This window comes from Typopeltis vanoorti, chromosome 20 (assembly GCF_054136105.1).
Source record: "Typopeltis vanoorti isolate ZY-2024b chromosome 20, IOZ_Tvanoo_1.0, whole genome shotgun sequence".
Classification (NCBI taxonomy): domain Eukaryota; kingdom Metazoa; phylum Arthropoda; class Arachnida; order Uropygi; family Thelyphonidae; genus Typopeltis; species Typopeltis vanoorti.
In genome coordinates this window covers 101001064-101023378 of record NC_143568.1, presented here as the reverse complement: position 1 = coordinate 101023378, position 22315 = coordinate 101001064, and the positions used below count along the sequence as shown (strand labels likewise).

General features: G+C 37.7%; 1 protein-coding gene across 1 annotated transcript in view; it reads right to left on the bottom strand.

Moving 5' to 3' along the window:
• Positions 1–22315, bottom strand: part of LOC150095717 (SOSS complex subunit C homolog) — a 58818-nt gene that overhangs the window by 11918 nt on the left and 24585 nt on the right. The window contains exon 3 of the mRNA XM_090410607.1: positions 20655–20694. Coding sequence (XP_090266733.1) covers positions 20655–20694 — 40 coding nt within the window. The remainder of the gene's footprint in view (positions 1–20654; positions 20695–22315) is intronic.

The window sequence follows — 22315 nt, the reverse complement described above, 5'->3', positions numbered from 1 at the left end:
GTTGCAAGCTGTAAAAGGCACAATGCATTGGATCTTAACAAATATTCATTGCTGTGGAATAAAAGAAGTTGTTTTTGAATTATATGGTTTTGAATTATTATGGAACACAGGTAAATGCTTAAAGATAATATTATCACCACACTAGTACACAGAAGAATATACATGCTGAAAAATAGAATTCCACAAATATGAAAATCAGCAATGAATCTACATGAAAGGCTGACAAACCCATAATTCATGATCATGAAATTCACTACAAATTTTCTCAATGTAACAACTCAATTTTACAAACAGGTGATAGGCTTTCATAAGTTTTGGGAAGCAATCCTCCATCTCTTGTAGATATGAATTGAGTTAAATGGCCACCCTCTTCTATTAAACACTGTAGTCACAGAAATATTTTCAAAATCCAACTTATATTCCCCAACTAATTTTTCTGCACAATGCCTGCATTAAATTTTGTGATTCCCCACATGCATTACCTAATGTTGGGGAATACTCATCCATGACATGACAAATAATAGCATTAGCTACTGCCCAGAAACTTACTTATCCCTTTCACTTTTTGTGTCATGAATGACAGTTCACATTTCTTCATTACCTGTGAATGAATTGCCAATTCATTTAAACTCAGTTTCAAAGCATAATAATATTCAACTATGATGATATCATAATCAGCTAACATTAAGCAAATCAATGAGTACATGTTCAGTGACTTTTTTTATACTTAAATCTGTTCAAACCTCATCATCATCAAATTCCTCATATATACCCTCAAGAGGTGTACAGGATATGACAGTACTACATGAAAAATTACATCAATACTAACTTCCTATCTACAATTTTCCCTCAAATCAGTCTCTTACCTGTCAAAACTCCAACATTATCAGATCTTATATTTCTATCTTCTAAAGCACTTTTTACCGTATCAATCCACCTATATCTTGGTCTTCCTCTGGGCCTTTTTCCTGCCAACCTGCCAGAGAACACTTGTTTTGCTAATCTTTCTTCTCCCATTCTGTTTAAGTGACCATACCACCTCTTCTAATGCATTCCTGGATGCTGACAATGTCCACTCTTTCCTAATATATCTTCATTTTTAATATTTAGTATGATATTGCATTGATACCATCTGTTCATGCCACTTATCTTTCTCAGGACTCTCATATCTGCAGTCTATAGTCTTTGGTCAAGTGTTTTACTTCTGACCCAGCTCTCATATCCACAAGTCAAAATTGGCTTGAATACTGTCTTATATACAGCTAATTTAGTGTTTTGGCTAATTTCTCTCTTATTCCATATAAATTTATTAGTTGACTTCCTACCATACTAGCTTTGTTGATTCTGTTGTCTAGTTCCATATTTAATTTACCATCTTCACTAAAACTATTGCCTAAGTAGCTGAAATGTTTTACTTGTTCTATAGTTTCTCCATTCATGATGCAGTTGATATTTTCAATGTTTCTGCCTATTTTCGTTGTCTTTGTCTTGTTGTTGCTGATTTTCATACCAAACCTATTACAAGGTTTGGAATGCTTAACCAGAATATGGTGTTAATGCAGGGAGTGTCAAGGATTTTAAGATTCAGTATGATAGATTTCTTATAAGTTGAATGACCCTCCCACAATGAGTATGCAGATTCCGTGTAATAATAACATACTATCGTAAATTCGGTTCACTCATTCATTTAGAAGTATAACATCATCTGCATAAAGCAAAGAACTGAGATTAACATCTCCAATTTTGATATCAGGTATAATACCACTTTCCTTCATAATGTGATCCATATAGATAATGAATAACCGAGGGGATAATGTACATCCTTGTCTGACACCAGATTTAACATTAAACCACCATCCTGTACTTCCTTCAATTCTAACTGTTGACTTACAACTCGAATAAAGACTAAGTACTGCTTGATATAATGCCCCATTGACACCATATAACTGTAGCGTATTGAATAGCTTCTCTCTTGGCAGCTTGTCATATGCCTTTTCCACATCTACAAAACTTAAATACAGATTTGTTTAAGTTAAGGGATATTACATCCCATATCGTTTCTTAGCCGAATATAGTATAGTAGAAACTATATATATATAGTATAGTAGAAACTGTATATATAAAGTTCGACGATACCAAGCGTAAGCAAATACCTGGATACTGCAGCAACTGACCCTTAAGGTAGTGAAAGCTGGGGCAACTCATGTCAAAGTTGGAGCAAGGTCCGATCACTATTCTTGATATTTACCCATAATGTGAATTTAGCTCCTAGGAGCTGTATTACTGCTCTACATTATGAGAGAAGGTCACTACCCAGACCGGTTTCAACCTTTATTGAGGTCTCATCAGTGGGTAGGTAGACCTAGTTAATATCAAGTTTGTAGCGAACAGAACTTACAACCCTTCTATGAGTATTGCTGAGAGGTGTCCTAATAAATTATTAGATATATGAAGAGCAAAAGGCTTCAATTCGGCGACATATGACTTGTTTAATTAAGGGATATTACATCCCATATCGTTTCTTAGCCGAATAAGAAACTCAAAGAGTTTCATGCCGAATATAGTAGAAACTATATATATAAAGTTCGGCAATTCGAAGCGTGAGCAAATACCTGGATACTGCAGCAACTGACCCTTAAGGTAGTGCAAGCTGGGGCAACTCATGTCAAAGGTGGAGCAAGGCCGATCACTATTCTTGATATTTCTTGATATTTGCTTACACTTGGAATCACCGAACTTTATATATATAGTTTCTACTATATTCGGCATGAAACTCTTTGAGTTTCTTATTCGGCTAAGAAACGATATGGGATGTAATATCTCTTAACTTAAACAAGTCATATGTCGCCGAATTGAAGCCTTTGGCTCTTCATATATCTAATAATTAAATAGAGATATTTGTTATATTCCCATGATTTCTCAACTATGTTGTAAAATGAAAATCTGATCCTGACAGTCTGTAACTTGTCCTGAATCCAACTTGTTCTTCACCATGCTTCTCTTGCACAATCCTTCTCAACTGTTTCTCAAGTATATTTGCATATATCTTACCAAGAACACTCAGTAGAGAAATACTTCTGTAATTCTGACATTTAGTTTTATTTCCCTTTTTATATATGGGTACAATGAGAGCTCTACTCCAATCATCTGGAATTCGTACTTCTGTCAGGCCTTCTGAACTATGCAGTGCAGCCACTGTAAGTCTTTTATACCTCCATACTTGAGTATTTTTGGTCAAATATCATCTACTCCAGCTACCTTTCCATATTTCAGGTTTAGATGACGTTTTCTACTTCAGGTATGGATATGTATTCCTGATTGCATGCCTTTTATTACCACTGTGCTGTCACTGATTGTTTTATTTAGCAATTTTTCGAAGTAATTACTACAAACTTCAAGGATATCTTTTTTTTCCAGTTTTTATGTCACCTTTGTCATCTCTAATTCCTTTTACAGCACTCTTTCCTCCATTTCTGGGCTTCTTCAATGACCTCCAGAATATCTTGATATCTTTTTGATATTTATTTTCTATGTTCTTACCAAAGTCCTCCCATGACTTTTGTTTAGCTAGTTTTACACAGTGTTTGGTTTTCTTACATTTGTCTCAGTATTCTCTAAGAGCACAAGCTGACTTATTTGTCAGGAACTTTTGACATGGTTTCTTCTTTTCCTTTCACTGCCTCTTTAACTTCCTGTGTCTACCATGGAGTTCTGATTTTTCTATCCTTGCAGAAAACCTCACCACATACCTCTCTGGATGAATCAATCAGGGTTTTCTTCAAGGCTTGCCACTAAATCTCCAATGTTCCTGTTCTCAAATTCTTTCATTTTTTCTTCAATAATCTTTGTGTATTTTAGTCCACAGTTCACATCTGAGAGCTGCTCAACTTTTATTCGCTTTAAAACTTTCTAATGTGCTATTCTTTTTAATATGAAATTTAATTTTATCCTGGTCAAGACTAAATAGTGATCACTTCTAATTTCAAATCCTCTGTACACTCTGGAGTCCTGCACCAGGGAGAAAACATCACTATCAACAATAACATAGTCAATGAGACTTTTCTAAGCTGACTTATTTGTCAGGAACTTTTGACATGGTTTCTTCTTTTCCTTTCACTGCCTCTTTAACTTCCTGTGTCTACCATGGAGTTCTGATTTTTCTATCCTTGCAGAAAACCTCACCACATACCTCTCTGGATGAATCAATCAGGGTTTTCTTCAAGGCTTGCCACTAAATCTCCAAGGTTCCTGTTCTCAAATTCTTTCATTTTTTCTTCAATAATCTTTGTGTATTTTAGTCCACAGTTCACATCTGAGAGCTGCTCAACTTTTATTCGCTTTAAAACTTTCTAATGTGCTATTCTTTTTAATATGAAATTTAATTTTATCCTGGTCAAGACTAAATAGTGATCACTTCTAATTTCAAATCCTCTGTACACTCTGGAGTCCTGCACCAGGGAGAAAACATCACTATCAACAATAACATAGTCAATGAGACTTTTCTTATTCCTTGCCTCTTCTCTCCATGTGAATTTGTGACCATTTTTATGTTGGAACATAGTGTAAGTAATAACCAGTCCATGTCCTGAGCAGAAATACAACAGGTATTTGCCATTATTATTAGCTTTGCTCTTTTCTCCAAATTTTCCTAAAATATTTTTGTATGCCTGACAATCATTTCCTACTCTACTATTCAGATCTCCAACAAGGACCAATTTTTCCTTTTTTCATTGTGTCAGCTGCTTTCTCTAAAGCCTCAAAAAATTCCTCCACATCTACCTTAGTAGAACTTTATGTGGGACCATAGGCACAAATAAGTCTCATTGTCCAGTTTTCCCCATTCTCATATATGTCCACATCACTCTACTTGAGACTGTCTGCCTGCCATTCAAGAAGATTAGCCTCGTATTTAGTGTTTAATACTATAGCTACTCCTTCCTTTCCTTTATTTCTTTGCCTGAATATAACATTTTGTATTTATTGCTCAGAAAGAACTCACCAGTTTTTGCCTTTTTTGTCATCATCATCATCATCATCAAATTCCTGCCATGTACCATCAAGGGGTGTACAGGATATGATAGTACTACATGAAAAAAATTACATCATTACTAACTTCCTATCTACAATTTTCCTCCAAATCAGTCTGTTACTTGTCAAGACTCCAACATTATCAGATCTTATATTTCTATCATCTAAGGCACTTTGTACCGTATCAATACACCTATATCTTGGTCTTCCTCTGGGTCGTTTTGCTGCCAACCTGGCAGAGAACACTTGTTTTGCTAATCTTTCCTCGCCCATTCTGTTTAGGTGACCATACCACCTGAGATCTGAGATTAGCTCTGCTAACGCATTCCTGGATGCAGACAATGTCAAGTTCTTTCCTAATATCCGCGTTTTTAATATGATATTGCCATTGATGCGATTTGTTCATGCCTATAATCTTTCTCAGGACTCTCTATCTGCGGTCTCTAGTCTTTGGTCAAGTGTTTTACTTCTGACCCAGCTCTCAGATCAAAAAAATAAAACTGGTTTGAACACTGTCTTGTTCTTCAGTGTTCTTCCTACTAATTTCTCTCTTATTCCATATGAATTTATTCAATTGACTTCCCACCATACCAGCTTTGCTGATTCTGTTATCTATTTCTATATTTAATTTACCATCCTCACGAAAAATCGTGCCTAAGTAGCTGAAATATTTTACATGTTCCACAGGTACTCCATTCACAACACAGTTGACATTTTCAATGATTCTGCCTATTTTCATTGTCTTTGTCTTTTTATTGCTGACCTTCATAGCATATCTATTACAACAGCTATTCAATTTAGTCAGAGAATCTTGCAGACTTGTAGCAGATTAATTTAGAAGTATAACATCACCCGCATAAAGCAAAGAGCTAACATTAACATCTCCAATTTTGATATCATGTTTAAAACCACTTTCTTTCATAATGTGATCCATATAGATAATGAATAACAGAGGGGATAATGCACATCCCTGTCTCACACCAGATTTAACATTAAACCATCTTCCTCTACTTCCTTCAATTCTAACTGCTGACTTACAACTCAAATAAAGACTAAGTATTGCTTGATATAATGCCCCATTCACACCATATAACTGTAGAGTATTGAATAGCTTCTCTCTTGGCACTTTGTCATATGCCTTTTCCAAATCGACAAAACTTAAATACAGATCTCTGTTATATTCCCATGCTTTCTCGACTTTTTGTCGTAAATTGAAGTTCTGATAATGACAGCCTCTATTTGGCCTGAATCCAGCTTGTTCTTCACCAAGCTTTTCTTCCACAATTCTTCTCAACCATTTCTCAAGTATACTTGCATAGATCTTGCCAGGAACACTCAGTAAGGAAATACCTCTGTAATTCTCATATTCAGTTTTATTTCCCTTTTTATATATGGGTACTATGAGAGCTCTGCTCCAATCATCGGGAATTCGTCGCTCTGTCCAGACTTTCTGAACTATGCAGTGCAGCTACTGTAAGACTTATACCACCATACTTCAGCATTTCTGGTCGAATATCATCTACTTCTGCTGCCTTTCCACATTTCAAGCCTTTGATGGCTTTTTCTACTTCAAGTATGGATATGTATTCCTGACTGCATGCCTGGTCAGTGTTTTTTACCACTGTGCTGTCATCACTGCTTGTTTCATTTAGCAGTTTTTCAAAGTAATTACTCCATACTTCAAGGATATCTTTTTCTCCCCTTTTTATGTCACCTTTATCATCTCTAACTCCTTTTACAGCACTCTTTCCTCCATTTCTAGGCTTCTTCAACAACCTCCAGAATATTTTACCACCATCTTGATATTTATTTTCTATATTCTTGCCAAAGTCCTCCCATGACTTTTGTTTAGCAATTTTACACAGTGTTTAGCATTCTTGCATTTGTCTCTGTATTCTCTAAGAGCTCAAGCTGACTTATTTGACAGGAACTTTTGATATGCTTTCTTTTTTTCCTTCACTGCCTCTTTAACTTCCTGTGTCCACCAGGGAGTTCTGATTTTTTTTATCCTTGCAGACAACCTCACCACATGCCTCTCTGGCAGAATCAATCAATGTTTTCTTCAGAGTTTGCCACTGAATCTCCAAGGTTTGATTCCTGTTCTCAAACTCTTTCATTTTTTTCTTCAATAATCTTTGTGTATTTTAGTCTACAGTCCACATCTGAGAGCTGCTCAACTTTTATTCGCTTTAAATCATTCTTACATGTTATTCTTTTCAATTCTTTTTCTTTCACTTTGACTTATCCCTTGTTAAACGGGGTCGGCGCACCAATCTTTAACCTTCCTCTTCCAAGTTCTCCAGTCCAGAGCATCCTTCGGACTCCTTCCTTTCTCCCTAAGATCCTCTGTCATCTTATTCCTCCACCTGAGCTTGAGCCTGCCTCTTTTCCTCCTTCCCTCCAACTCCATATACTCCACTCGTTTACCAACATACTCCTCACCCTTCCTCTCAACATGTCCAAAAACCACCTCAGCCTACTTTCTTGTATCTTCTTGCCAATTGGTCCCACCTTAACTGTCCCTCTGATGTAGTCATTCCTTATCCTGTCCTTCTTTGTCCCACCACTCATCCAGCTCAACATCCGCATCTCCGCTACCTCCATCTTCCTCTCCTGTGCCTTGGTTATAGGCCACGTCTCTGCACCATGGAGCATCGCCGGCCTCACCACCATCTTATAGAGCTTTCCTTTCCTCTTACAACTCACTCTCTTGTCGCACAGAACCCCGCTCATCTTCCTCCAATTCATCCAACCGCATGTTATTCGGTGCTGTATTTCCTCATCCAGGTCACCATTCCTCTCGACAACCGACCCAAGGTACTTGAATTTCTTCCCTGAAATTAGCCTTTCACCCTGGAGTCGTATGACAATATCCTCGTCACTCCCCGTTGACATATATTCAGTCTTCACCTGGTTAATTCTCATGCCGCTCTCCTCCAATGCCTTTCTCCACTCTTCCAGGGTATTTTCAAGCTTCTCTCGGGATGATTTGCATAGAACAATGTCATCGGCAAACAGCATGCTCCATGGTGCCTCCTTCTTGACATCCTCCACTAGTACATCCATGACCAGGTCAAAGAGGTAGGGGCTCAGAGCTGACCCTTGGTGTAGCCCTACGACAATAGGGAACCCTTCTGTCATGCCGACACTAGACCTGACCTGAGTTTCTGTTTCCTCATACATCTCCTTCACCAACCTCACATACTTCTCCGACACCCCCTTCTTCCTCATACACCTCCATACCTCCTGCCTGGCCACTCTGTCGTATGCCTTTTCCAGATCTATAAACACCATGTGCAGATCCACTTGCATCTCTCTATATTTCTCCATCAATCGTCTTAGCGCAAATATTGCATCTGTTGTCCCTCTTCCTGGCATAAATCTAAACTGCTCCTCACCAATTTTCGTTTCCTGCCGTAACCTTGCTTCAATTACTCTTTCCCATATTTTTAATGTGTGTGACATCAGCTTGATTCCTCTATAGTTGCCACAGTCCTGAACATCTCCTCTTTCTTTGTAGATTGGGATGAGAATACTTTTCCTCCATTCCTCTGATATCTTTTCCTGTTGGGCTATTTTACACATCAGATCCCATAACATATCCACGCCCTCACTGCCCAAACTTTTCCACACTTCCCCAGGTATCTGGTCTGCTCCCACAGCCTTTCCATTCTTCATTTTTCTCAGTACCCAAACCACTTCCTCTCTACTTATGTCTTGCACCGGTCTCTCATTTACCTCTCCATCCTCGCACCTCTCTCTTGGATTCTCCTCATTTAGTAGTTTTTGGAAATATTCTTTCCATCTTCCTCTGATTTTGTCCTCGTCTTGTAATACTACTCCTGAGGCATCCTTTATCTGCTTGACTGATGTTATGTCTTTCGAGGCCTTATCTCTGGCTTTCACTATTCTCATCAACTGAGCTTCGCCACCATTTCTCTCCAGTTCTTCATAAACCTCATCAACTGCCCTCGCTTTTGCCCTTGCCACAGCTCTCTTTGCATTTTTCTTTGCTAATCTATATGCCTCCTTGTCAGCTCTAGTTCCAGTCATATCCCATTTTTTTTTTGCCTCTTTCTTTTCCTTGATCACCAACTGCACCTCCTCATTAGACCACCATGCCTCCTTATCCTCAGGTGGTCCCTTTCCTGATGTTATACCAAGCACCTCTTCTCCAATTTTTCTAATATTCCGACTATTAACGTCCCACCATTCTTCCACATCCTCTGGTAACTTCATTTCTTTCAATACCTCTTCTTTAAACTTATTCCTTGGTCCTTCCTCTTCCAATTTCCACCACTTTATTCTCCTCTGTACCCACCACTTCTGTCTATTCTTCTTTTCCCCTTTTATATCACAGTCTATCACAACCAACCTGTGCTGTGTTGCTACACTTTCTCCATTAATCACTTTACAGTTTTTCACCTCCTTCAGATGTTTCCTACGGCACATAATATAGTCAATCTGACTCATTCTATCCCCGCTCTTATAGGTTATCAGATGCCCAACTCTCTTCTTGAACCACGTGTTAGCTATAGCCAAATCGAAGGCCACAGCATATTCTATGATTTTTTTACCTTCTTCATTTCTTTCACCACTACTCCAACCTCCATGTACCCTTTCTTCACCACTTCGTCGCCTTCCTACATGCCCGTTCAGATCTACTCCGACGATCACTCTCTCACCATCAGGGATTCCCATTACTACTTGGTCAAGTTCTCTCCAGAATGTCTCTTTCTCATTATCACAACCTACTTGCGGGGCGTAGCAACACACTATAGTAGCCACACTTCCTCCCATCTCAAGCTTAATGCTCATAATCCAATCATTCTTCCGGCACACCTCGTAGACTCCACTCTTTAGCTCCTTATCGATGAGAATTCCAACTCTGTTTCTTCCCTTCTCATTCACACTGCTATAAAACAGTTTATATCCCTCCGCCAGCTCCTTTGCTTTATTGCCTTTCCACCTTGTCTCCTGCAAGCACAAGATCTTCAGCTTCCTTCTTTTCATCATGTCATTCTTTTCGATACGAAATTTAATTTTATCCTGCTCAAGACCAAATAGTGATCACTTCCAATTTCAAATCCTCTGTACACTCTGGTGTCCTGCACCAGGGAGAAAACATCACTATCAACAATAACATAGTCAATGAGACTTTTCTTATTCCTTGCCTCTTCTCTCCATGTGAATTTGTGCACATTTTTATGTGGGAACATGGTGTTAGTAATAACCAGTCCATGTCCTGAGCAGAATCCAACAGATATTTGCCATTATTATTAGCTTTGCTCTTTTCTCCAAATTTTCCCAATATATTTTTGTATGTCTCACAATCATTTCCTACTCTGCTATTTAGATCCCCAACAAGGACCAACTTTTCCTTTTTCATTGTGTCAGTTGCTTTTTCTAAAGCCTCAAAAAATTCCTCCACTTCTACCTTAGTAGAACCTTCTGTGGGACCATAGGCACAAATAAGTCACATTGTCCAGTTCCCCATTCTCATATTTGCCCACATCACTCTACTTGAGACTGATTGCCATTCAAGATTAGCCTCGTATTTTGTGTTGAATACTATGGGTACTCCTTCTTTTCCTTGATTGTCATTGCCTGAATATAACATTTTGTATTTGTTGCTCAGAAAGATCTCACCAGTTTTTGTCTTTTTTGTTTCAGTCACCCCTATTATGTCGATCTGGTACTTATCTAATTCCTCAGCTAGCTTCATTTCTTTGCCATTCAGGCTTCTTATGTTGATAGTACTGATCTTTAACTCTGGTGATGTTGAGTTGGGGTTTGTTTACAGATTTGTTCCAGTAGCTGACTTTTCGCTGTTTGCTCTGGTTCCCTAGCGAAAACAAAATGGGGACCTTGTTTAACCGGGTGACACTCCAGCCGGCATGAAATTTTGTCATGTCGTACCATCATTTTTTTTTTGGTTTAACTAATAAGAATACAATTTGGTTGGCTAAATCCCAAATTGGCAGCCCATCCTCATTCGTTCAGTATTTACCCGGATACTGGGGTGCACCACGAGAAGGTGAGGATTGGACATTAGGTCAGAAGCCCTGGTTGGTTCTCCGCATTCCTTTAAAGGCTATGTGGAGGTCTCCTCTCAGTTATACAGCTTTGACCCTTAAGCACCCCTTTTTTGCCTTTTTTGTTTCAGCCTTTATTATGTCAATCTGGTGCTTATCCAATTTCCAGGATAAGTTCAGCTAGTTCCATTTCTTTGCCATTCAGGCTTCTTATGTTGATAGTACTAATCTTTAACTCTGGTGATGTTGAGTTGGGGTTTGTTTTCAGATTTGTTCCAGTAGCTGATTTTTTGCTGTTTGCCCTGGTTCCCTGGTGAAAACAAAAAACAACGGGGGCTTTGTTTAACCAGGTGATGCACCAGCTGGCATGAAATGCTATCATGTTGTACCATCATTTTTTATTTTGGTTTAAGCCAATAAGAATACAATTTGTTCAGCTAAATCCCAAATTGCCAGTCCATCCTTGTTCGTTCAGTATCGAGGTAGATTCCTAACAGAGTGCACCACAAGACGGTAAGGATTGGACATTAGGTCAGAAGCCCTGATCGGTTCTCTGCATTCTGTAAAGGCTATGTCGAGGTATCGCTCAGTTATATAGATTTGACCCTTAAGCACTCCCCCTCCCGTTGAAATCTATAAATTTAAATTATTTCAAAAAAACATGAAATTTATCTGTCTAGTATTATTAAATAGTAATGCTTAATAAATTGCCATGAATTTTGAATAACTAGTAGTATTTTACTGTTAAAATTTTGGTTGTAAATTGTACAATATTCATCAAAAGAGACAGCCTATATATTTGTTCATCATCTGAATGAGGTACCTCAAAATTTGGCTATTATTGATGTATTTATTATTACCTTCTGTGCAATAAGAATGCATAAAACTTGTGCTGTTTAGCACTGTTACAAATTCTGAAAGTATTCTTTCAGAATTTGTAACATTTTTTTACAAAATCAGTTGAGGCAGGCATGGGACACCGATTGTCAGCCAGTTGTTCTCCAGATGTTTTGTTGATTGGTTGCGTATAGTGACCTCTGACTTCATTTTTATTTTTTGGGTGGTGGGGGTCATACTGTGTGACTTTTTTTAATTGTACCACTGTATGTACTGCAGTACTGTACTAAGTGAATTTTACATTATTATTCAGAAAGACTCATAAAATTAAACCCATGGCTCTTAAGAGATCTTAATCTTCTGAAGGTAATGCACCAAGAAAGGTCATGACTTTAACCAAAAAACAAGCAATAATAAAGCATCATAATCAAGATGCTTAATGTTAAATTAATTTGTGAAAAATATAGCACACCCAGGACCACTGCAAATACAATAATAAAGAACAAAGCGGTGCTGGAAAAAATGAAAGTGATAAATTTCCCAACTGGACTCTTTAAAGGGAGAAATTTTTTTTTTTACTTGGTTATAATATAAATTAAAGATGCCAAGAAATTATATTTTTGGTTTCCTCCTTTATCCAAGTGTAAGCAAACAAAGTTTGCATGTGAAAGAACTTCACGACTGGGCTACTTGTATATAGATGCTAATGACTTCACATCAATTGCCTTAGTATTCCATAATGCAACACACATATCCTTACAGACATGTATAATGCTATGTATTATGAGAAGGGCCACTACCCATAATGGTTTCGACTTTTATTGAACTCACATTAGTAAGAGCCAGATCCAGAAGTGATACCAAGGTTGAAGTCATATTTCTATATACAAGTTTATTACTAAAATACTCTGAATTGGAGTATAACCAAGTGAAAAAAAAACATCTATCTCTCATCCAGAGTATATGAATTTAAAAACACCTTTTTAACTACTTGTATATGGAAATATGACTTCTGCATTACTTCAACCTTGGTATCACTTCTAAATCTGGCTCCCACTGATAAGAGCGCAATAAAGGTCAAAACCAGTCTGGGTAGTGGTACTTCCCATAATGCGTACAGCACGTACCCCCAGGGGTACGTGTACCACCAGTTGGGAACCAATGTTCTAGAAATAGTTGGCAAGAAGGACTTATATTATGAAAGAGGAGTTCACCCTGCTCTATTGCAGGAATGCCTCTGGAGATAAATCGAGCCTATGCTTATTTATCATTCCGAATCCAAGGATTTTCAGGCAGAAGAACGTCACAAAGGCTTTTCTTGGGGTTTACTGGAAGAGAGCGACTGTCTCTACTCCAAAGATAAAACATTTCCTGGAATGTTGGAAGAGATTCACCTCCTACTTCAATCTCAATAGAAGGAAGCACCAACACCCCAGAGATTTCTTTTTCAGGAGACTTCTTCACAACACTAATCCTTCTCCTCCTCACCTCAAGCTTAGCATGTATAAGACCAAGATAAATAAAGCTTTTTTTATTGTTATTATTCAATTTGTATGTGTAATACATGGTAATTAATATGCATAAAAACATTTACAAAGGCTTTAAATTAATAGCTTTGGGGGCAATAAGTCTCTGAAATGGACTGCCTACAACCCCCATTGAATGTGTATTTGTTTAATGTCACTTTTCCCAGAATGAATTAGTGATGTTAAACAAGGATCGACTGTGTGTGTGTGTGTGTGTGTGTGTGTGTGTGTGTGTGTGTGTGTGTGTGTGTGTGTATAGTGCAAGGATTCTAATCAACACTAGCAGGAAATGTTTGTGGAGAAAACTTATCCTTTGCAGAACCTAAAAATATGAAGAAGACATGCAGACAGGAGGATGTAACTAGAACGCTAAGAGTTATAAAAATTTACCAATGTGCTCGGATTCTGTGAGTACATGGAGTGACTACACATTTAACCACTGAGCAGTTGAAGATGGAGAACTGTTTGTTTATGGCCTTACTGAAACTGTCATTAAAACCATGTCATCATCTCACACTGGACGAGCTAAATGTTTTAGCTAAAGATCATATCAGTAAGGGATTTATTTTATTCAAAAGACAGAGGCAAAATGTTCTTCTAGATAGATAATAAAGTTTGAAGGAACTGATTATATAAAAAAGGTACTATAAAAAAAAGTATATAAAAAAGGTACCTCCTAATCTGAATTGAGTTTATAGCTTTAAACTCTCTAAAAAGAAATAGTAATTTAATCATCATAGTAGCCAATAATGAAGAATGCAACAGGATGGAATACAACAGGAAGCTTACTTTACTGATCAGGAACTATTCCACTTATGATCTCTTTATCAACAATCCTAATGAAGACTAGACTAAAACTACTGGATTAATAGTTAGTATTTGAAAAAAAATAATAATAAAATAAATAAATATATATATATATATATATATATATATATATCTAGGACTTACTGCAGCCATCCACCTGAACTATATAGCCTCCCTCATATTCTATCTCCTTCATATACCAAAATACCTTGGAATTTAAAAACAGAACTTTTGACTTGTCTTGCATCTGCAGATTTTACAATTAGCCTTGATATTGTTTCATTATTCCCAACATAAGACAGAAAGATATGCTAGATTTTCTTAAACAAGATTTCCTAATTTGATATTATCAAATTCTTTAATTTCATAATTAAGTTTAGTTATTTTAGTTGTCAAAATAAACTTTACAGAGATGAGAGATTGTCTTCCAACTTTGGTTAACTGCAGTGAGTTGAATTCTGGACATTGTCTTCTATCAACATCCATCCCGTCTTCACTATTCTAGAGTTGTGGATGACATTATTTTCAGTATGACAAATCTCAATAACAGAGCTCTAAGAATTTGTCAACAAATTTAACACTATTCTTGTAGGATACAGTTTACATATGAAACTGAATATAACAATTTATCACCATTAACACAGCTCCTCGCTCTAAAATTGAGACCTTTAGTGTTTTTCAGTGTTTTTGAAAGAAGCTATGTGTGTGTGTGTGTGTATATATATATATATATATATGTTGTGTTCATGCACTACACATACCAAAAATTTGGTGCTCTTGTCTACTGGGTTCGTTTTCTTTGCTCAGGGAAAAAAAAGACTTGAGTCTACATAAGAACATGGTCCTTGTAGAAACAATGTACAAGGAAGACTATGAAGCATTAATATACATCTGAATCTGAACAGGTTTTGAAAAAAAAATTCAGTGAACACTGTTAAGCAACACTTCTTCTTTTTTTTTTTTTTGAAAAAAAAAATGGAATTACTGCAAACATTTTTTTTTGTATTTTTTTGTATATCTTCTACTGCAGTTCATTAGAACATTAGTATACATAATTAAACAGTGCTACTCCATTATTTAATCTTTCTGTCATATACTGTACACAAACTATTGTTACATGAAGATGCCCATAATACATCATCATCATCATGGGCAGGATGTGGCGCTAGTGTTCTTGGTAAATGTGGCGGTCGAGTTTAGCTAGTCTAGAAAACGTGTTTTTAAAGTTAAATATAGTGTGGCTTTTTGTCACAAATTGTGCTGCAATTGTGCATCGGTTAGAAACAAGTGTCCTTCAGTGGTATTATTGTTTAGAACTGTGTTGTATATATTGTGTTTTCACTGCCGTTTGTTTCACTATATCAACGTGTAAAGATGGCGTCCAACAAGAAACGTACGTCAGCGGTGCGCAGGACTTCTACTACTACACGAAAGGCTGGCTCAGCGTTAGATTTTTCGCAATGGATGCGTTGCGGAAACTGCTATATGTATGCACTGAAAAATGTGAAGGATCTGTGGTCGGTCTGGCAAAATGAGAAGAACGAAAATGTCGACGTATGTGAGAAGTGTCGGGATAGGCTGGAGCGTTTAGGAATGGAAGCTGACATCGGGACTGTAGCGGAAGAACTTCGGCGGGAGTTTATGAAAATGAAAAATGACCTTCATCTTCTTCGTGAGGAAGTGGAAGTGATCGATAAGGAGATACTGGAAGTTAAAGCTGAGTTTAATGTGTTAAACAGAGAAATTAGGACTATAGAGATTACTTTAGCTGAAGTAACTAGAACAGGATTACATATGGGTGAGTCTTTGGTGAATGATTCAGTAATAAATAGTATGGGAGTGATTGGGAGTCAACATAATAAAACCACAAGTGGCCTAGAAGAAATGAGATGTAGTGAGAGTGGGGGGGTAAGTAATAGAGAGTTGAGTAATGAAGCTGGGAGAGTCATGCTGAATAGTGTAGAGAATGAGTCCATGAGTGTGGACTTGAATGAAGTTAAGAGTGGTAAAATATATGGTGATTCTATGATTAAGGGTATGGAGAGTGGTATGCATGAGGAATGCTTGGCTGATGGGACAATAGAAAGAGTGGCTTTAGCAATAAAGAGAGGGCATGAAGCAGACAAGATGATAGTTATGGTGGGTACGAATGACCTGAGAGGTAGTATAGATCGGGTAGGAAAAGATTTAAGAACATTATTAGATATTGTGAAGAGGAAAAGTGTCAATGGGAGAATAGCGTGTGTGCTGCCTCGTTTTGACAATTACGAGTTAAGTAGACGAGCAATGATAATGAATGATATGATTGCAAGAATGTGCAGAAAAAGAGGTCTGGAGTTTGTTGATGTTTGGAGTGTGTTTGAAGGAAAAAGGCAGTTGTATGCTAGAGATGGACTGCATCTTAACATGGAAGGACATAAGCGATTGAAGAAGTTATTGTTTTCTGAACAGGTTGAAGTTATTGGGCAGGGAAACTAATATTGAAAAGGTTGAGTGTAAGAGAGAGAAACTTTAGCACTGATTGTGTATTTATTGATCCTTATAGGCTGAATAAATTGCAGAAGAGAGGGGATAAAAATCAGCATAGGACTACGGTAGTTAGTGACTTATATATCAGTTCTAAAGCCGGTACAAGATCTAGAGGGAATCTGCAATTTTTGTATACCAATACTAGAAGCATTCGAAATAAGAGAGAAGAATTTTTGGCATTAGTCAGTGAAATCTCACCAAAAGTTGTAGGCATTAGTGAAACTTGGCTGTCAGCAGAAGATGTGGTCACTGGAATTGAATGTGATGGGTACAGTATTTTCAGGGAGGATAGAGAAGATAGAACAGGAGGAGGAGTACTGTTGATGATAGCTGATGTGTTGCAGCCAAAGAAAGTAGTATACCATGATGATAGACATGTAAATGAGAGTTCATTTGAGGCAGTCTGGTGTGAAATAGTGACCAACGCAACCAAATATACAGTTGGATGCTGCTATAGGCCAGGGAGTACGGGGGGAGATATTGAATTCATGCATCAGCAACTTAGTGCAATGAGTGAAGGCTTGGTGATTATTATGGGGGATTTTAATTACGGTGATATCAATTGGAAGGAGGAAATATCACGTAGCAAAAAGGAAATGGAATTCATACATCTTCTACGAGATAATTACTTGAAACAGCACGTAACTGAAGGGACACGTGGTGTGAGAGTGTTGGACCTGGTTATTGGTTCAGAGGTTATATGCATAAGTAAGGTGTCCTCGTTACCTCCAGTTGGTGAAAGCGATCATGTGGTATTGACTTGGGAGGTTGCAAAATCTGTGGATTTTTCTATTAAGAAGGGGTATGTACGGAACTACAGGTTAGGCAATTATAACAAGCTTCGGAGTGAGCTTGCAGCCATCCCATGGCAGAACATATTGCAAGGGAAAGATGTTAGCAGTGCTTGGGATAAAATCAGCGGGTATCTGAGGAAAGCAATATCAGATTGTGTCCCCATGGTTAGGAGGTCAAACAAGGCAGGCATTAGATGGATGAGCAGTAGTATCAAGCTTGAACTGCAAAAAAAGAAAATGTTATACAGTACAAGGCTCAAGCTAGGAAGGTTACCAGCATAGTAAGAAAAGCTAAATCAGATTATGAGAAGACCTTAGCCAAAGAGATCAAGGGTAATCCCAAAGAGTTCTTCCGCTATGTGGCAAGTAAGAGGAAGAATGACTTCGGAAGGATAACCTTAGTGGGTGCTGATGGTATTGAGGTGACAAAATCAGATGTAATAGTCGAGTTACTGAGTGATCACTTTTCAAAAGTCTATCACCCAAGTGAGGATATCTCTATACCTACAGCAATACCTAATGTGAGAATTGAAGCTAAAGAATCAGAGGTATTAAATATATTGCAAAACTTAAATGTAAACACTGCGGTAGGCTTAGATGGAATATCAGCTCGGGTGTTGCGTGAATGTGCAAATGAATTGTCAACCCCTCTCACCTGGATATTTAACTTAAGTTTGAACTCTGGTATGGTCCCTAGGGAGTGGAAGTTAGGCAAAGTGGTTCCTTTGCATAAGGGTGGCTCTAAAACTGCAGTATTGAATTACAGACCAATCACCATCTCAGGAGTAGTGGTAAAAGTATTGGAACAGTTGGTTAAAGACAAAATTCAAGAATGGGTGGATCAGGATATGATACTCTATAGAGGCCAACATGGTTTTGTTAAAGGTAGATCCTGCCTTATCAATCTATTAACTATTCATAATAGAATAACATCTGAGTTGGACAAAGGAACTGGCTACACAGTGGTACTTCTGGATTTTGCTAAGGCTTTTGACAGGATACCCCATAGAACACTGTTACGCAAATTGGAGCAGATGGGAATGGATATTAAATTGGTGATATGTATAGGAGAATGGCTCAGGGAGAGATACCATAAGGTGGTGTATGGAGGAGCCGAGTCCAGAATGAGGCAGGTGACCAGTGGTGTGCCTCAGGGCTCTGTGCTTGGGCCAATGTTGTTTAATTTGTATATAAATGATATAGGAAACGGCTTAAAGGGAGATATTCAGTTGTTTGCTGATGATGCAAAGTTGTGTAGTGCAATAAAAAATCAAGCTGATGTTGAAAGTTTGCAGGAGGATTTAAATAAGCTGGTAAAATGGGCAAAAGAAAATGGATGTCAGTTCAATGTGGAAAAGTGTAAAAGATTACCAGCTGTGTACTACATCGATGGAAAGGTACTCCAAGAGATTGATGAGGCTAGGGACTTAGGGGTATTGGTAGATAGGGAGATGAAGTTCAGAGGACACATTGCTAAGGTGTCCAAGATTGCACATAGGATTACTTGGTTGTTGAGGAACACACTGACATCCAGAGATAAAGAGGTTATTATTCCCCTTTATAAAGCATTGATACTTCCACATTTGGATTACTGTGCTCAGGTCTGGTCACCTGGATTCCTTGGAGATGAGGAGGCTGTGGAGAGGGTTCAGAGAAGAGTGACCAAGTTGGTGAGTGATATAAAAAATGCTCCCTACATTGATAGATTGAGAGCTTGTGGATTGCAGAGATTGGTTGATAGGCGAAGAAGAGGGGATATGATAGAAACATTCAAATTACTAAAAGGTTTTTATAGGATTGATGCAGGGGAAATGTTTCAGCTGTGTGATAGTGATGGAAGAACAAGAGGTCATCTCTGGAAATTAAAGAAGAGTGTGGTTAACAAAGGTGTCAGAACAAGGTTTTTTGCCTGGAGGGTGGTGAATGAGTGGAATTCATTGCCTGACTTAGTTGTGAGCTCTTCGTCTGTAAATGAATTCAAGAAGAGATATGACAGATATTGTTTTGCTAGTTTGGGTCTCCCGCGATGAGTCTACTGACTCCATGGAGATACCCGTAATAATAATAATAATAATAATCATCAAATTCATGACATGAACTCTCAAGGAGTGTACAGGATATTATGATAGTACTACATGAAAAAGTTACATCATTGTTAACTTCCTACTGACAATTTTCCTCCACATTAATCTGTTATCTATCAAGACTCCAATATTATAAAATTTTATATTTCTGATTTCTAAGGCACTTTTAACTGTATCAATCTACCTAGATCTTGGTTTTGAATCTTTTTCCTGCCATCCTGGAAAAGAACACTTGTTCTGCTAACCTTTCCTCACTCATTCTATTTATGTGACCATACCACCTGAGATTAGCTCTGCTAACACATATCTGAATGCTAACTATATCAAGTTCTTTCCTGATATCTACATTTCATATTCAGACATGATATCAGCATGTCTGAACATGTAAAAGATGTTGAAAAAGGCAGACAGGCTTGACACAACTACTTGATGTTTTACAAGAAGTTCAAGGAACCCTCGCAAATGCTAAGGATCCCCACAGAATGTAACAAAAATCAAGGCATACACCAAGTTTGGTCTGCTTTCATTAAAAATCTAACTGCCATGAATCTAAGATACAACAAGTGCAATGAACAGAACATGACAGCAACTAGCAGTGTTCCAACATGCATACAGTAATGAAGCTGATAGTTTTATTCTGACTTATTTGTATACATGTATCAATTGTGAAGTTCTGATAACATCTAATATGTGTAATTAATTGTTTCTAGTCTTTTTTTGTGTATAACTTTTTTGGCAGTAGTACCCCTGATGACTTATGAAACTTGTAAGGTTATAACCACTCATTTTTGTATTAAACTCGTTGTTTACCTTAAAATGTGGTCTCAATACTGGAAGCTTCCCACAGAAACACTAAGCCACAGAAACTTACTTTTTCATATATATATATTATAGTTTTATTTCCAAGTGTCTGCAAACTTAGAGACTTGCAGACATCAGAAAACACTACCTTCACTTACTGCATAGACCAAACTGTTTGTATAACTGATTTAGAGAAAAGTTTAAATTTCTTACCACTGGAACTCCTCCAATGCTAGATGGTAGAGCAGAGGATCTGTAAAAGGATACAGTTAAATTCACTACCTTTTTTAAAAACTAAATCAAAGTTGATAAACCATCCTACATTTTTTTTTTTAATGTAAAGGAATATATAGAAAAAGCAATTTATTGTTTATTGTACTGACTAGTTTTATGCTGAAGTGTCAATGAATTAGGAATAGATACCAAGTAATGTGTTAGACCTCCTCTGGCCCTGATAATGGCCACCACACGATAAGGCAAGGCAGACTCCACAAGCTTGCAAAAATGTTTCACAGGTATACTGACTTATGCATTCTCCAGAGCTGTCCACAATTGGCAGTGATAGGACATGTGCCTAAACAATCTGCTCAAAGGTATCCCAAAGATTTTTGATGGGATTTAAATCACGGCTTCTAGGGCACCACTTCATTATTTCAAAGTCAACAGAATGCTCCTGGAACCAAGTAGTAGCCTGCCTGGACCTGTGAAATGAACAGCTGTCTTGCTAGTAGATGCCATCTCCATTAGGGTGCATAATGGACATAAATGGGTGGCCATGAGTTCCACATACAAGGATGCATAAAGAGTCATTGATACAAAATACCAATGTACCAAAGGTCCCCAAAACATCCAAATGAAGACACCCCAGGCCATCACTTAGTCACCACTAGCTTGTACAGTTACAACTTGACATGCAGAATCCATGGGGTTGGCACCATATCTTCAGTCTCCCATTGGCACTATGAAGTTCAAATCACAATTATCACTCTAGGTTACACATCGCCAATTTTCAATCATCCAGTTTCGATGTTCTTTATCCCAGGCAAGTGTTCAAGCCCAGTGTTGTGCCATTAGAAGTGGGATTCTCATAGGTCAGCAGCTCCCAAAGCCAAGACAGTGAAGTGAATGTTGCATGTCTTTGAACTGACTTTCCGGCTGGAACCCATGTTCAGATGTGAGGTGAATGGAGATAATGTCTGGTCCCTATTGGTCCATACAATGCAAGTCAGACAGCGAACCCCATGATCATTCAATGCTGGTAGTCCTTTGCAGTTTGTCCAGGCTTGTTTTTTTGCTGGAATTTTCATATTCCTGGAATACTCTTGAAACTGTCATATGAGAAAATCCAAGTTCATTGACAATTTCAGAGATCAAGTGATCCATCCGTTGGGTACCTATGATTTTTCCTCTGTTAAATGCATCTAACTCGTGTGCCTTTCCCATTACGCTTCTCACAATGAATGCTTGGGAAGCCAATGCTAACAGCTAAGTATAACCACAGTTTTGGCCACGCATGTGTGCAAAAGTAGGAGTTGCAGTACAGGATTTGCATAGGGTCTCCTACCCCTATTTCAATGGTACTTCAGTGTATATAAAGGCAAATCAAACCTTATCTGGATAAACTAAACAGATTCCGAATGATTGCTTGCCTGTTCAGCCGTCAATGGGAAACTTAACATTTTTCAGCTGCAGATGTATCATAAATAGGAAATGGTAGTTGATGACTATATACAGTTAGTTGCAAACAAAGTGATAACTTGTTATAAATTTATATTTGGTTATAAATTAATCAATCCATTATGCATTAATAATTATGCAATACATTAGTTTGAATATAATTAAGTCCAAGAATCACATTAAGAGATTTGAGGATC